Raw genomic sequence first — 18,273 nt, 5'->3', positions numbered from 1 at the left:
GTACATCAACAGATGAATGGATAAAGAAGATGTGGGGTATGTGTGTGTACACACACACACACACACACACACACACACACACACACACACAAACGGAATATTACTCAGATGTAAAAAAGAATGAAATATTACCATTTGCAGCAACATGGATGGACCCAGAGATTATACTAAGTGAAGTAAGTCAGACAGAGAAAGACAAATATTATAAAGATATCACTTATATGTAGAATCTAAAAAATGATAAAAATGAACTTATTTACAAAACAAACAGTCTCAAAGACACAGAAAATAAGCTTATGAATATCAAAGGGGAAAGAGGGGGGCTGAGGGATAAATTAGGAGTATGGGATTAAATAGATACACCAGTATATGTAAAATAGATAAATAACAAGAATTTACTGAATAGCACAGGGAACTATAGTCAATATCTTGTAATAACCTATAATGGAAAAGAATTTGAAGCTGTACACCTGAAACTAACACAATATTGTAAATTAACTATAGTTCAATAAAAAAAAGAGAGAGTGCTTTGAAGGTACTGAAAAGCATGCCAATTTACAGAATTTGTCAAGCACAGTCCAAACACAGAGAGACTAGCCAGCAAGACTGGTGCAGAATGACTGAATAGGATAAGACTCAAGAAGTAAGCCAAAATTTTGGCAGACCCTGTAGGACAAGTTACTCCATGGAAGCCACTGAAGAGTTCTCAAGTAGGAGAGGAAAAAGAACATTTTTGCTTTTAAAAAAATGGTTCTGTCTTCTTCTTTGTGAAATACGACTTGCAGGAGATATAAGATCAGTTTAGGAGACTGAAGCAGTAGTCCAGGAAGAAGAATAAGATAGCTTATATAAAGATGGTGGAAGTGGAAATGGAGGCTATGGATCTGAGATACATTTACAGGTCTAGTTAACAGCTTTGGTGATGGATTAAATGTGGGAAGTTTCTGACAAGAGTAACTGGGTGTTCAGAAGTATCCAAGACTGAGAGGGGCATAGTACATTGGTTATCTCAACTCCATCAAATATATCCAATTCAATAACATTACTGAGAACCTACTATGTGCCAGGCATTGTGCTAGACTATAAGGATACTAAAGATAAACAAAATCCTGGTCCCTGATCTCAAGCAGCTCAAGATGCCCTGAGAGAGAATAAATGTTCAACTGAGATACTCATTTTAACAATACCCTTCCTGACCATGTAAGGTATTCTGTAAGCAAGTATCCTATGTTTAGTGTTAAACAGAGGGAAAAAAATGTGTACAACATTATCATCATCACAGGCAACATTTATTTACTGAGCATATACTACTTCCCAGGCATTGCTCTAAGTATTTTAAACGTATTAGCTCACTCAACATACAAAATAATGCAACAGTTTAGTTCCATTTTATAGATAAGCAAAGAGACAGGGATAGGTTAAGTACTTTGCTCAAGGTCACACAATTAATTTTAAGAGCGAGAATTCACATCTACCCAGTGTGGCTCCAGAGCCTGGACCTTTCAGCCCTTCACTATATCTCAACACATGGGCCTAACTTCTAAAACGCCCAGGAGGTAAAATACAGAAAGTAGAAATAGACAAGTAATCCAAGATAAAAGATGCATGATTCAGTCAAAAAAATTCAAGGAGGCAGAAATCACTTTTAGACATAGAAATTGGAAAGAGTTTTGACAAATGAAAAACTGAGAGATAAATAAAGAAATATCAAAGGAGAGCAAATGATACCGTGAGCCAATAAAACTGTACCTTTAACTACCTCAAACTCTACCCTCTACCCTCTTTCTCCAGTTTCCCTTCAACCTACAGACTGAATTCCAAACATTTTTCTCTGGTCTATAATAGATAAGGGCGTTTAAGGGCCATCACTGAGGAATGTTAAGAGTAGCAAATACAAACTAAGGGTCAACTCTATACAACCACTTTGTAAAGAGTAGTCAACAAAAGCTTCTTTCTGGGTTGAAATATCTGTCAATTCCTGAAAAATGAAATGGAGGCAACAACAATAATGAAAAGAATAATGAGTAAGTGCTCGCACGTGTGCCCAAGGGATGTGCATGAAACAGCTGCAGGGAGATAAGAGTCTTTCCTCAAATGGTGGCATTGGTCACATTTGGACAGACTGAATGGGGGAAGGACTCAAGAGTAAATGAGGGAAAGCCTAAGATGGTACCTTCACACACTTGGTCAAAATGACTGATGTAGTAACATTAATAGTGGTAGCATGTCATGAAGAACCTAGGGGTACGACAGGAATAAAGACGCAGACCTACTGCAGAACGGACTTGAGGATATGGGGAGGGGGAAGGGTGAGCTGTGACAGGGCAAGAGAGAGTCATGGACATATACCCACTAACAAACGTAAGGTAGATAGCTAGTGGGAAGCAGCCGCATGGCACAGGGATGTTGGCTCAGTGCTTTGTGACAGCCTGGAGGGGTGGGATAGGGAGGGAGGGTGGGATAGGGAGGGAGGGTGGGAGGAAGGGAGACACAAGAGGGAAGACATATGGGAACATATGTATATGTATAACTGATTCACTTTGTTATAAAGCAGAAACTAACACACCATTGTAAAGCAATTATACCCCAATAAAGATGTTAAAAAAAAAACAGTGGTAGCAGCGTTACTTGATAGATAGTAGCAATGATTGATAGAGTAACAATCATTCTGTAAGCAGCTTTTGGCAGGAAAGTGCTCTCTACAGGAGGCCCCTTTTGTCACTTTAGCAGAGCTATATTGTCACTAACCTTAAACCAGGCACTCCCATGCTCTACTCATCTCCAGCCCTAGCACAGCTTTCAAATCTTTTGATCACACAATACCCTGCCTAACCTGTTGGTTCTTTCCATAGATCAAAGAAGTAGAAATGAAGAATAAATAATTAACAGATGACCAGATCTCTTTCCCAGCTTCCCCTTCAGTAATCTTATGAGCAAACTGTGTGAACAAGGTAGCATCTAAAGAGAGATCACAAGAAGCCGACGAGCTGGCAAGCAGGGAAAGATGGTGATGACCCTGACTCCGAATCTCAATGATGAACTGAGATTACCTCCCCTTTTTTTCTTTAAAAACTTTCATGGCGGGCTTCCCTGGTGGCGCAGTGGTTGAGAGTCCGCCTGCCGATGCAGGGGACATGGGTTCGTGCCCCGGTCTGGGAAGATCCCACATGCCGCAGAGCGGCTGGGCCAGTGCGCGTTCTGGAGCCTGTGCTCCTCAACGGGAGAGGCCACAACAGTGAGAGGCCTGCGTACCGCAAAAAAAACAAAAAAAACCAAAAAAAAACCTTTCATGGCCAAGCAGAAACTTCAGAGTTGGTTTGGGGACACAAGGCCGCCTTCCCCCCAGATTGCCAGCTTTCCGGTTAAAAGCAATGTTTTCTATTTCTACCAACACTTGCCTCTTGAGTATTGATTTTTGAGTGGTGAGCAGCCAGACCTGTTTGATAACAATTGATTGAGCAATCATATGCATTACACTTTAATAGGCATTAAATATACATTCTCCAATTTATCCTAATAATGACCCACAGGTACTAGTTCAAATGCCTCACTGTTGAAATATGAGAAAACTGAGGCCCAGAGAGGAATAAGTGGTCCAATGTTACACAAATAGTAGGTAGAGCATGCGTCTCAAGCTAAATTTAGCTTTCCTCTCCATCACACTGTGTCTTTTTCTCTCTGAGACTCAGAGTAAAAGCAGAAGCCCAAAGAAAAGAATCCCAAAAAGTAAGATGCTCCTCAAGCTATGAAAGTATTTACCTACACAGGAAAAATCAGAAGTACATAGGATTCATGATAGAAAAAGTCAGAGGACTTTTTCTATTCCTTAGTTTTTATCCCCTTGTTGAAACTAGCTACTCTGTAAAGATTATTTTTCTATTTTGCTTCAGGGCCTATACCCAATCAATACCTCATTCTCAATCAGAATCTTCTCTTATTCTCATTAAACAGTTTAAGGTCCTGAAACTTCAAAGCAATCCTATTCACTCACAGTATTGCTTTCTTGGGTTATCTGTTTAAAAGAAGCTTGATGCCATACAATGGTTGGTGATTAGTTAACATTACCCATGGTCTATAAGATGACTGCCACATTATCAAAAGTTTGTCAGAAGCCCTTATCTAATTTGTAGACATGGCGCTGGTCCTAGATGTGAGGAGAGCATTAAGAGTGTAGTCCCAAAGTCACAAGCATTCAGGAACTCTCCTAAGCAACTAGGACAGGAGATGGAAGACGTATGTAGTTGTTGTTCTAAGAAGCCAGGTTGCACTGAATAATAATGTGTAAACTGAATGCACAGCATGGTGCCCTGGCACATGATAGAAACTTCAAAAATATTGCTGAATGTCTGTTGTATCAGTATCCCAGGCTTGATATTAGAAAGAAAGGTAGGGGCACTTTAGTTCTGCTGTATGTTTCAAGGGTAAAGTGAATTTGTATTGGAAATGAAAACCAAAATGGACTATTTCCATTCAAATTCTAAGGTGAGAGGATAGAAACACTTCAAAATACTTCCAAATCTACCGAACTTTTGGGTGGGGGGAGACACTGGGTTTTCAAAGGACCTGCCAGAAGAACAAGTTGACGTTCGGCTTTAAAAAGAAAGTTTTATAAATGATTATAACGCTTCAATAAAAAAATCACTAAGCCCAGGAATTAATAATTTACTTCTATTTTTCACAAAACTACTCAGTGAACATGCAATTATGGCACCAACTGTCCATCTTCCTAAACCATCTTGTCTACACCCTCCAGCTTCTGTTACCAAAAGATACATGTGCATAGCCTAATCAAAAAAATAAGATTAAAAGCTGCATTATAGAGGGGTTTTTCCCCAGTTAGACTGAAATGATTTGAACCAATACTTACTGAAAATTGCATTAGGTTAGATGCAAAGGAAAACGTTAATAATCCAAAGATTATTCTTTTGGAAATCTAAAAGCATCTATTCCATTAGTAAAACATATTCACAAGGAGATGAGGAGCAGAACCTCAACAGCTGAGGTCCTGAATCCTCAAAGTACTCTTTCACGTGTTTCTATTTTCCCTACGTAACAATGAGAGAAAGAGAAATAGTCATCATTCAATATACCCAAGGAGGATTATTCATTGTGTGGTCAACTCTGGCAAAATAAATATTCTAAACAATTTCCCCCTTGACACCTCACTGCCCCTTTCCACAAATTAGTATATAATCAGATAATACTAGGATATATACTAGGTTCTAACTAGGTTAGAAATCAGTTCAAGCTAAATCTTCAGGGGAAAAAACAGCAATAATAAGAGCAAACATCATAAAACAAAAGCCCTAGACTATGCAAGGACATGTCCGTTTTCCCCACAGTAATCTCACTATTTAGCATTCCACAGACATTCAGTAAGTATTTGATGGAAAAGAGGAGGGAGTGATCATTCACTTAAAGGGCAGAATAATCACCTTTAGGGGTGATTATAATTATAATAAGGGTGCCTTCTGCCACTCTGATTCTGCACCTAGAATACTGTATGGCACACTGAAATAGCTCAGCCAAGGCTTGATCATCTTGCCTATTAAGTACACACAAAAAGTAAAGAATAAAATGCTTTCCATCAGTCCTCTCAGATTGGCTTCTCCTATCTCTTCTCCAGAGGGGATACAAGAGTTTGACACACATACACAGCATAGCTTTTCAGTGGCAACTTGACTTCCAATGCCATCTCAACCTACTTACGGAAACCCATTTATAAAATCATACCTCTACAATGTATAGGAATCTGTTGTTTGAAATTACCCATTGCTCTAATCTACTTTATTGAAAACAAAAGGTAATTCATAACTAATTCACTTCAGAAATAATGTCTCATAATCTCTCATCTTTTAAAAAAAATGGCACATAATATGTGTAAACAAATGTGTTCACTGATGACTTTTCATTCCAAAATTAACCATCATTATCATGGAAACAACAAATGATGCAAAAGGACTGTCAGCATTTACTGAATGTTTATTATTAAATGCCTTGGGAATTTCTTTAACTATACTCTTTGTATAACCTGTGCATGTATTTTTTTAACTGTAGCATTGTAGAACACTATAAATTGTTTATTATTCATTACAGTAAACTGATATTCCAAGAAACCAAGTGACTTCCCAAGTGTATGAACAAAAATTCAATTCCAAATCCCACAATCTCACACTCCCTCCTCTCTAAATTTATGAAACTATATTTAATGCTCAAATGACCAATTTAAATTTAAATGACACATCCTTTTCAAAGTAATACATCTAAATTCATTCCACACTTTTTTTTTGCAAAGGGTATTGGTCAGGTATTAAATAAATAAATATATATATATATGCATGTATAACTATACACACACACGCGCGCTGTGTATGGGTTGTCCAAAAACTTCCGTAGATCTTACAGAAAACCCAAATGATATAGATAGATAGATAGATATATATATAGACTTTAATAAACAGATTAAAAGTATGCCTAAAGTAGCCCCATTCGAAGAACTCCTAATTTGCAACAATACTACAAATCAGAGTATACATAAAAACACCCCTCTTAAAGGGCTGCTAAATGTGAACATCTTTTTATGGTGTGTTAATATGACAAAATTAAAGAATGATCTATTTACCTCAAAAAGTGCACTTTTTAAAAGACTGACCAAAAAGTATGCTTTACTTCCAACTAGAACTGACAAACTGAGAGATCAAATTAGCTTAATTTTTCAGGCATAAACATTCTTTAGATGTTCAGAAAAAAAGGTTATTTAAGTGGGAGAAAAAATAACACCCAATTACAGTGTAAATATTTATTAAATTCATTCAATTAACTTACCGTGCACCTACTATGTGTTAGTCATGGTGCTAAGAACAAGAGACAATTAATACTCAGTGTATTGATTATGCCTTTTTATTTTCTGTGTGCTGATGCTTTGACAGATGGGACCTGGAAAGACTGGCCCTCTTAGGGTTAGCCAATTCCGAGAGATAGAAAATGGCTGCCTTTGAGCACATATTTCATACACAAACTAACTGATCCACAGCTCTTACTCCAACTATCAAGCTCTTACACTCCATGCCACTATCTCCCTTCTCCTAACTAACCTAGGGCCAGGTACCAGACAACTCATGACAGTCCCTACATCCTGTAGCCTACTAAAATTACTCAAACTTGCCAGTCCTAAACCGGCTTACCCTTGCTTTCGCATCCCTTCCCACAGAAACCACAATAAAGGCTCTTGCCCACATTTCCCCCTCTCCCTCTATCTCTTGACCAACTCTGGTGTTTCCCCATGTGGTTCTCTGTGGTGTGGTATGCTCCTTCCTCTTGGGAACGAACTGTAAGTAACAAAAACCTTCAATGGCAATTGTCCCTGATCTGCTGGCCTTGCCGTATCTGAAAAATATTAAATCCTACATTTTAAAGCACCCAGGGTCTACTATGGAGGCACCTGTATTTCGTAATGTTTACTGAACAAATAAATGAATGACTAAGCCAAGAATGAATGCTGGCAGCAAACATGCAAGCAAACACTAGATCAAAAATTAAAGACCTGAATTCTAGCATAAAGACCTGAATTCTAGCATTTTCAATATGTGGTAAGTTGGGCAGCAGCAAATTTACAATGAGTAAATTATGCGTAACAGTATTGCTATATGAAAATTAGTAACTGCCTGATTCATCTCAGAGAATAAAACTGACTCTCCCTTGAAGGCCTTACTTTCCTAGGATTTATGCTCTATTCTCAGCCTAGCTCTCCAGCTTTATTATTCTTACTCTCTTCACTCTAATGGCTGCCACACTGGCCTTCTTTCAGTTTCCTGAAGGTGTCCTCACCCCTCCAGCTACAGAGCCTTTGCCCAGGTTGTTCTGCCTTTTTGGAATACTCATTCTCTCTCAACTCAATTAACTAGAGTTAATTTCTCTCAACAAACTAGAGTTAATTTCTCCTCTTCATATCTCAGCAAACATTTCTTCAGGAAAGTCCTTCTGTACTGCATTAATGCCCTAATCTGGCAGCTGCACAGTATCCATGTCAACTGTTATCATTTTTATTCTGTAGTTCTGTAATTCTTTAACTTCTGTCCTCTTCACTTGACTGTTACCCCGCAAATACAAAAACCACATTTATCCTCATACTGTTCCACTACTACTCATTAACATTAGGATATTAGAAAGCAAACAGGTAGCTGGAATGTAATTAAAATAAAGCAGTTTTATGCCTCATTGGTCAAAGTATTTAGAGAACATTCCTGGTAATAAAGAAATAATCTCTCGGACGCTCCACTCCATGCTCTGAGGTCGATTAAGGTCTGCGCCTGCACCAGTGCTGGCTAGCAGGCTCACCAACCTGCAGGCGGGGGCTACCAGGCATGGAGCCGGCGCCAGTGGCAATGGGAAACCCAGTTACCAAAACTGACTCTAGATGAGAGAACCTAACAGACCAGTAACAATGGAAGAAATTGAGAAAGTTATCAAAAAGCTACCATCCCCCAAAATACCAGGCCCAGATGGTGTTACAGGTTAAAAAAAAAAATCCTTCACAAAGAAAGATCTTAAGCAACATGATGAACTCAGAAGCTCATGAAAACAGGCCACCAATCCTAATGTTTTAAAAACAAGATATATCACCTCATATTGCGAATGTTAGTGAAATGAAGCATTACTTGTGTGGATTCTGTGTAGCTTTCAACAATGTAGCAATCATTGGGCTTCCCTGGTGGCGCAGTGGTTAAGAATCCATCTGCCAATGCAGGGGACATGGGTTCGAGCCCTGGTCCGGGAAGATCCCACATGCCACAGAGCAACTCAGCCTGTGTGCCACAACTGCTGAGCCTGCACTCTGGAGCCCACGAGTCACAACTACTGAACCTGCATGCTACAACTGCTGGAGCCCGCACGCCTGGAGCCTGTGCTCTGCAACAAGGGAGGCCACCGCAATGAGAAGCCCACACACCACAACGAAGAGTGGCCCCCACTCACCTCAACTAGAGAGGGCCTGCGCACAGCAATGAAGACCCAATGCAGCCCAAAATAAATTAATTAATTAAAAAAAAAACAATGTAGCAATCGGATTTCCCATTGGAAGGTCCTCTTGGCAAGAGCTGTATGAAATCAAAACCCAGGATGCAGTACTTCAGTTGAGAAGGGATGGATTTCGAAACTTGCACCATGGAATCCTTCCCCCATTAATGGACAAGACAACAACACTAGCACTTATGTTTGGTCTGTATGAGGATTTATCTTGCCTTCTCCTTAAGCATATCAGTACTCCAGAGTTTGCAACCGGTAGGTAGCATGGCAGCAGTACTTGCAGGGATAACAGAAAGCAATTTTCATACCACTGGAACGAGTTCAAACATTGCTTCAAGACCACAAGTATCATGACAAATTTACACTTGTCAGGCTTTCAAGGCACTGAAATGCCATGGAATTAGAGAGTGTTATCAAGGCCTGGTGCCTGTTCTTTTCAGTAATGGGTTCAGCAACGTCCTTTTTTTGCCCTTCGAGGTCCCATCAAGGAACATCTGCCTATGGCAATGACTCACAATGCTCGTTTGGTCAATGATATTATCTGTGGAGGTCTATAGGGTGCCATGTTGGAATCTTGTTTTTTCCAGTTAATATTGTAAAAACTTAAATGCAGTCTCAGATTGATGGTGAATTTCCATCTTTCCCCAAGGTTTTCCAAAAACTCTGGTTAAAACAGGACAGGAATCTGACAAATCTTTTCAGAGGTGCCCATCTCTTGGGGCATAACTGATGCAACTTATGAATTCTTGTTAAAGATTATATGAAAGAAATCAGTTAAGTGCCACTTATCAACTGAAGAGACCCAAGAGAAATGCATTTTGGCCTCATTCCTAATCAGCCAAATACAAGTTGGTGTCATAAATCCAGGGCACAATGAATTATGGGCAAAGCTGCTTTCCTTAAGCACCAACAAATTCAGAATAGACACTTTCAGTAGGAAAAAAGAATGGCGGGGGGGAGAGCGAGAGAGAGGCTGGGGACAGGGATGAGTGAATAAGGACTGCTGAAGAGCACATGGTTCCTCTGGAGGTGACAAAATGTTCTAAAACTGATTGTGATGATGGATGCACAACACTATGGATATGCTAAAGAGTACTGAACTGTACACTTTAAATGGGTGAATTGTACGGTCTGTGAATTATATCCTTATCAAGCTGTTACCACACACATACACACAAAAGATGTTTCTAAGACATTTTTCTTGTGAAAGACGTAAAAAATTAAGAACTAATTTTTACTGTAGTAAAGCTACTAAAATATTAGGTTAAGAATTTACAGATAAAAGAAAATAATGTAAAATGCTAAATAAGAATACATGACCTAGGAGTAAAAGATGCATCCTAGTGGCGCAGTGGTTGGGTGTCCGCCTGCCGATGCGGGGGACGCGGGTTCGTGCCCCGGTCCGGGAGGATCCCACGTGCCGCGGAGCGGCTGGGCCCGTGAGCCATGGCTACTGGGCCTGCGCGTCCGGAGCCTGTGCTCCGCAATGGGAGAGGCCACAGCAGTGAGAGGCCCGTGTACCGCAGAAAAAAAAAAAAAAAAAAGATGCATCCTACTTTAAAGGATGAAAATAAAATTCTGTCACATTAAATACTCACTTAGGAATGGTCAGTTTAAACCAAACATAATTCTGGTAAAACAACACATCCACAATTTAAAAATTTTAAACTGCCTTTTATTTAGCTATATTTAAACTATAACAAAATACTACTCTTTGGAACCTGTTACTACCTTGATTCTACTAGCCTGTTTTAAAAGCTGTAAAATGACTTAGAAAATTATCTTAGAAAATTTATACAGAATAATAAATTTCCAAATGCTGATCATAATATATACTATTTTTGAGATAGAAGAGAACTATGGAGAGGTACTAAGTGTCCAACCCAAACCTGTGTAGTATATCTGATACCAAGAGGACTTTATTATAAGGTAATTTCACCTGGAAAGCAAGCCATCATACCTAAAAACCCTGCTGCTTTGTCAACCTCTTTTGAATTATTCAACTAGCTTAAGTAAAATATTCCCCATTAGTGACTTCCTTAAATCTAAAAAAAAAAAAAAAATCAAAAAATTCAAAATTCTTAAAATGCTTAATCTCAGAGAACACTTATTCACATCTGAAATTATTAGAACTGCATTATAAAAATGTGTCTTTTAAGTTAGACAATGAATTGCTATTTCAGAGAACAGAGTCAAAGGAAAGTTTGATTATTCTCATTCTCATCTATAAAAGTTTTTGTTTAATCTATGCCTTTGGAGGAAAACATTAAAAGAGTTATATGTAAATAATGTTATTTTCAAATAAAAATTAGCAGAAAAAATATTACTCCCTTTATGTATAAATAATATGGACCCTAAGAAAGGGAAAAAATTCAAACTTGAAATTATTCCAGCTACAAAACAAAAAGGACACAAGACAGTTGTACTACACAACTACAGAAAAAAAAAAAAAAAAAAGGATTGCACTATGTTCAGAAGGTGACCAAGAAGATATACTAAGAACGTCTGGAGAAGACATGGACAAAATCATGTATCCTTAAGTTTAAGTGACAATGCAGAATACTACAAAAGATCATCAAGCTAAAGGTGACATGCCTTTGACATATGTGGTTAGCATATTTTTAATGAATTAACGAACAGATAAACAAATACTCAATATATTAAAAATGTCCTGAATTTAAATTAATGCATGTACACAGAGACTTAAGCTTTTAGAACTTTACAGTGCAGTAAAAGGACGGATGGATGAGAAAGAGAGGAAGAAAGGGATAAAATAAAAACAGCTAACCTCATCTATCCAGACAGTTTGACCTCAATATGTAAACTCATTTAGTCTTTATAATACTCTCATTAGGAAGATACTATTAGTATCCTCATTTCAAAAACAAGGAAACAGGCACAGGCAAGTTATTTGGCCATGGTCATTAGTGACTAGTGGCACTGGAATTTAAGTGTGGTCCTAAAGCCTACAGTCTTTAACACATTTCTGAATCAGAAGTCGTGGATCATGGTAAAAGATAGCTTAATACAATAGTTTCCCAAATGGTCATTCTTTAGATCAGTGATTCTAAACTGGAGGTGGGAGGTTCTACTGGCATCTAGTGGGTAGAGGCCACAGATGCTGCTAAATATGCTGCTATGAACAGCAGCCCCAATATGAAAAAATCATCTGGCCCCAAACTGTCGATAGTACTATGGCTGAGAAACTGTTTTAGAAAAGCGTTATTTCTGCATGTGAAAATCCATTATAATAAAAAAGAAAATAACATTTCCCAAGGTAGCCTGATTCAAAATATCATTATCAATACATTATTCTCTAGACCTGCTTATTTCAGGCAAAGGAAATGTTACATTGCAAAGTCTAAAGAAACACAGGAAGAGGAAATTACTATTATGTAGGAGGTTAACCAAGAAATATCACTGGGGATGTGGATGGGGGAAAAATTTCCCCAAACTCCATCAACTATGTACCTATAAGTAGAAGAAAGGTGATAAAACTGCTGACCTAAACGTCAACATTACCTTCCACTAGAGCATGTGACCATAAATTTTCCTAAGTTATGTCATGGGCCAATGATAACGTGGCAAACTTAAGTTTTTTTGGTTGCTTTTCAGATGGTCACATTTTCTGTAGCTATCAATGCTTCTTTAGTCATTAATCCATTAAGGACTATAAAGTTAAATCATTGTTCTTTAAAATTCTATTACATTATTCAAGACTTTCTTGGTACTTAAAATGACATGAATTCACTACTGCCCAATAGATTTTTCAATACTTCATTTTAAAAACATAAATAAGATCTGATTTTCCCATTCACAAAGCTATCTCTTCACAATTTTTACTTTCTTCTTTAAAACTTTTAAATTTATTTTTCTATTGAAGTATAATTTACGATGTTGTGTTAGTTTTTAGTGTATAGCAAAGAGATTACATACATATTTTTTCAGATTCTTTTCCATTATAGATTATTACATGATATTGAATATAATTCCCTGTGCCATACTGTAAATCCCTGTTGCTTATTTTATATACAGTAGTGTGTATGTTAATCCCCAACTCCTAATTTACCCCCACCATAAGTTTGCTTTCTGTGTCTGTGAGTCTATTTCTGTTTTGTAAATAAGTTCATTTGTATCATTTTTTTAGATGCCACATATAAGTGATATCATATTTTTTAATTTGAAAATTTAATGCTTAAGAAAATTTCAAGCCTTAATAAAATTCTGTCCCTCAATTTATGCAGACTGACATGAGCCCCAGTCTAAGTATTCTTTTAGACTTATAGAAGCCTTTTTTATTTTCTTTACAGAACCCAACTATTTCCACAACTTAAGTATCAAAAATGTTTTTGAATCACACACATAAAATTAAATATTGAAGGCAACAGTATTATCATAAAAAGTGTAAAACGTATATGCTTTAGATACAATTAGGTATCCTTCTCACTTTTTTTTTTTTTTTGCGGTAGGCGGGCCTCTCACTGTTGTGGCCTCTCCCGCTGCGGAGCACAGGCTCCGGAAGCGCAGGATGAGCGGCCATGGCTCACGGGCCCAGCCGCTCCGCAGCATGTGGGATCCTCCCGGACCGGGGCACGAACCCATGTCCCCTGCATCGGCAGGCGGACTCTCAACCACTGTGCCACCAGGGAAGTCCCTCTTTCTCACTTTTTAATCTGTGTCATTTCAAGTTTTCCCTCAATAATCTCAGTACTTTATGTTACAGAAAACTCTAACATGTTCTATTAACCTTAATACTTTTTTTCCATCCATTAATTTACTGAGCAAATGTTTACAGTGTTGACTACTGCCAAAGAACAGGTTCTTTAACATTTCCATTTTAAAGGCCTGAATAAATCTCTAGTCAGTGTATTTCCACTAAGAGAAAAGAAAAGAGCAGTAAGTTAAAATGTTGGTAACTTCAATTTGGTTTCCAAAAATAAATAAGACGCCACTCAGCTTCACAGTGAGGAAATAATGTTCGTCTTCTGTACATCCACCTGGGAAGCAGCACACCTGGTAGTTCAAAGAGCAAGCTCTGGCATCAAGCTGCCCAAGGTCAAACTTTGCCCTATGACATGTCACTTGCCAGATCCTAGGCAAGTCATTTAACATTAAGTTATTTCTTTGCTCTATAAAAAGAAGACAATCATGCCTCTAACTGAGAACAGTTTAAAAATTAAATGAGATATAAATGTAAAGTACTCAGAAAAGTATAATGCATATGATAATGTAAGCATATAAGGTAGGGGGTCCCCAGAGAAAGAGAATCAGGCATGGCTTTGACATAAGAGAAGCCATTTTTGCCCTAAGTCATTCTGTGATCTAAGCCTGGCCACAATGCTTAACCTTGAGCAGCACTTGGTAATAATGATCTTAAGGAAACAAAAGAACAAACTGTTATCAAGCAAGAGAAGTAGCAAGAGCAAAGATAACAAATTAGTTGTAAAAACTCACAGTTCTGTTTCAATAGTAAAGACTAGCATGAAGCACTCTTGAGCAGTTCTGCAGAATTTAAACCTCCTAGCCACTCAACCTCCAGATCAACTGGAACATAAGGGATGATGATGACCTTCACTGACCCCCATGACTTCAATCAACCAAAGCTTGGACTCTGTCAAACACCCAAGCACCTTCACAAATATGCATGTACTCTTAGCTTAAAACTTCCCAAATTTTGCTGTTCATGGAAACACCCCATTGGGAAAGATCCCCAGTGCTCTTCTTACTTGTTGCAAGTAATAAATCCTTCCTTCTCCCAGTCTTTGACTTGGTTCTACCTTTTGGCTCCACACCCACCAAGAGGCAAACCCGGTTTTTGGCTAACAGTAAGTGCTCAAAAATTATTATCTATTGTTATGGTGTTAGGACTAAACAATTACCTGTGTTCTTAATCCAAGTTACCATACCAGAAATAAATAATAAATTTTTAAGAAGAATTTCTAAAGCTAACTGCACTTATTTCACTAATTTATCACTAGGATAAATGTGCTCTAAAAATTCCCTAAGACAAAAAGATATATCATTCTTCTCACACAGTATCAAGTCTTAAAAGGCCTGCTTTTATGCCTTTAAAATTAAAAGTAGCCCAAAAAAAGCATATAATGCCAAACAAAAACAGGGATAAAGGCAAAAAAAAAAAAGCAAAACCAAGATACTCTTCGAAAAATGTCCAAAATCAAAGCATTTTGTATTTGCTTTTGGAAATGAGAATTTTAACAAAGCTTTACTGTAAAGTATAATATAATGACTTCATCTAAGAAAGGAGAAAACAATAACTTGTAAGCTTCTTTAGAGATAATCCAAAATAAATAACAACAAAATTATGTAACAAACTTTTGAATTACCAAGAGGATAATATATTTTATGAAGTGCTACTGACATTGAAATATTATATATTTAATATATTCATATAAAAAGAGGACCTAAAATAAGTCTAACAAAATCTGGTTATTTTAAAAATTGGGAATTCAGACAAAAATGAAATTGGTAAAATGAACATAACCAAGTTAAATAGCAGTGCCCACCACTCCATGCACATCTCTTTAGATCTAGACCAACACTTGCCACATCATTATCTACTAACAAAATTAGCATACATATGCATAAAACAGCACTGCCAGCAACATACAGCAATACCAATGGCCAAAACAGTGCTAAAATTTTGATGCTTTAACAAAACAAATTTTAAGAAAACATTTCCTCACCTATTATCAGATGGCAGAAGAGAAAGCAAAGCCAAAGCCGAAAGTTTTCTTCTTTCAGGCTGGGTAATATTGTCCATGCGATCAACCCACATTTCAATCATATTTCCCAAAAGCTGGTCCATCTGAAAAAAGACCAGGAGGCATCTCAAATATTTGAAATGCTATTTACTTGTGGATAAGTACTGTTAAAGGCTAAAACCTCATAAGGAATGGCTAAAGTTCAATTCCAGCAAACCAGAGAATTGGAATATAAGAATTTGGGGCAAGCCTTGAGCTGGAAAAAAATAATTTGAGCAAAACCAGAAAACGACTCTAATTAATCTTGAGAGCCAATTAACTCTGAGAGCCAAAGAGACTTATTCAACTCATCTAGGCTAAGGGTCCAGTTGTTTGGTCAAATACTAGTCTAGATGTTGCCATGAAAGTATTTTGCAGATAAGATTAACATTTACAATGAGCTGACTTTAAGTAAAGGAGATTACCCTAGATAATGTGGGTTAGGCTTCATTCAATCAGTTGAAAGCCTCAAGAGCAAAAACTAAGGTTTCCTAGAAAGAAGAAACCCTGCCTCAAAACTGTAACATAGAAATCCTGCCTGAGTTTTCATTTGCAGCCTGCCCTACAAAATTAGAAATTGCTAGTTCCTGCAATCATATGAGCCAATTCCTTAAAACCCACCTCCCTTCTTGTGTATGTGCGCCTCTACATGTGTATATTCTCTCAATCTCTCTCTCTCTCTTTCCATATACACAGAACTGGTTCTATTTTTCTGAAAACCCCTAACTGATACAGTAAGAATCTATAAAGTAAAACAGGACCAAGTGTACTCATCATGTAGACTGAAAGTGGGTCCCAGGGTTTGCTTATAAACACCTGTACACTTCTTGCACCTTTTAAAGAATGCATTTAATATCAAAATCTGTATTTCATGGATTTTAGTAATATAAGATCAACCTTGAATTCCCATACTTTCCTACTTTTGTGCTTCTACATTTGTTTCCAAAAAATGTTTCAACACATTTTTTTTCCAACACATTCTGAAAAATAATAAACAGTCAAGGAAACACTTATTAGTTTAAGGCAATTATTTATACTTGAGTTCCCCAAACTGTGTGCATCCCAAGATGCCACAGTAAACTCACAAAATATTCAAAATTATTCAGAGAAACCTAACGACATCCGTCAGATACTGCAAAAACTACTAGTTCAAGATAGTTCCCAGTTTTAACATTACACTCCTTTTGATGACTTCATATCTTTGCAAAGTACTACCAAAAAATCAAGGTAGAACAGAAGATGAAAGTGGAAGTATCCAACATGATTCTAAGGTTTAAGAACTTGGGTGTTGCCCAATAGACATACACATTCCATTAATCAGTAATTGTGTTTATTTAAGAATGAAACAAAGATATTATTCTTTAGATTTTTGTGTATAATTTTCAATAGATACTAAGTTATTAGGACGTGAATACAAATTAATTTGTTTGGATCTAACTACTTAATAAAAGGAACAATTAGCTATTTATATTTCTTTTAGCCTAGAGGCATTGTGAAAATATTACTAACATATTAAGGGCACAACGAAGCAATACAGTCCAGTAACTGCTGATTTATACCATGTGTCTTCAATTTGTACTTAATTTGGAAACAAATGGCTCAGATATTTTATAGACTTACTGCAATTAATATCTAGTAAGCAAGATTTAAAAAATAAAGCATAACCATACAAAAGCAAATATCCAGTTATTAAAATGTAATATATACAACTAAAGCTATAGTAATATATGTGGTTGAAATGAAGATGCAATCAGCAAAGACAAGTATCTCTATGGTCTAATTTTATTTACTTATAACTTACATTTATTTCCTCTATTATAAAAATATTTAACAACAGCACATAACAAAACATAGAAACAAGACAACTGTAACATATGTTGATGACCATTTATAGTGAATCATAAAGCAAAAAAAGAATTCTGCAGTATTTCAGAGAACTAATTTCTAAAATCAAGGTATTTCTTAAGCAGCATAATAAAAAGATGATGAGATTTCTCTTTGATAATGTATGCTAAAATCTACCCTGGTGGATCATGCTGAAGATACCACGATTAAATAAATATCTACTATAGAAAGACAGAATTTTATTTCTGACTGGTTCCATCATTTTTACAACTTTAAAGAATATGAGTTATAAATGTTGTCTATAAGAATTAAGTAATTTTATATAATTATATTCCTTGTAGGAACAGAATAATATGTTTATGCAAATGGCGATCTTTTTTTATTTCTCTCTCCAAATGTTATCTTCTTAGTCTAACCTTCATACCAGTTGCTATTCAAGCAATAAAATGTCACTTTTACATAAAATTTCATGAAACATCATTCATTGTGTGGAAACAAAAAAGTACCTTCAATCTCTCTAGTATTAGGAAGATGTGTGCTGTTTCAAGTCAAACACTTAGGACTGATTAAAGAAAAAGTCTTATAATCAAAGTAGCAGGTCCTGAGGAAAGTCATCTTCTTACCTTGTAGAACTGAAGTTAAC

At 36.8% G+C, this 18,273-nt stretch overlaps 1 protein-coding gene and 1 pseudogene across 9 annotated transcripts in view; one reads left to right on the top strand and one right to left on the bottom strand.

Moving 5' to 3' along the window:
* The window catches only part of IPO11 (importin 11), a 249,283-nt gene that overhangs the window by 91,675 nt on the left and 139,335 nt on the right, over positions 1–18,273 (bottom strand). For 8 of the 9 annotated variants that reach the window (XM_019929993.3, XM_073802149.1, XM_019929989.3 and 5 more), the window contains exon 27: positions 15,729–15,850. The exons of the other annotated variant lie outside the window; for it this stretch is intronic. In XM_019929993.3, the coding sequence (XP_019785552.1) occupies positions 15,729–15,850 (122 nt within the window). The remainder of the gene's footprint in view (positions 1–15,728; positions 15,851–18,273) is intronic. 9 annotated transcript variants of the gene reach the window in all.
* LOC101322647 (mitochondrial nicotinamide adenine dinucleotide transporter SLC25A51-like) lies at positions 8,556–9,788 on the top strand (annotated as a pseudogene).

This window comes from Tursiops truncatus, chromosome 3, assembly GCF_011762595.2.
Source record: "Tursiops truncatus isolate mTurTru1 chromosome 3, mTurTru1.mat.Y, whole genome shotgun sequence".
NCBI classification, from domain to species: Eukaryota; Metazoa; Chordata; class Mammalia; order Artiodactyla; family Delphinidae; genus Tursiops; species Tursiops truncatus.
This window is presented reverse-complemented; position numbering and strand designations above follow the sequence as displayed.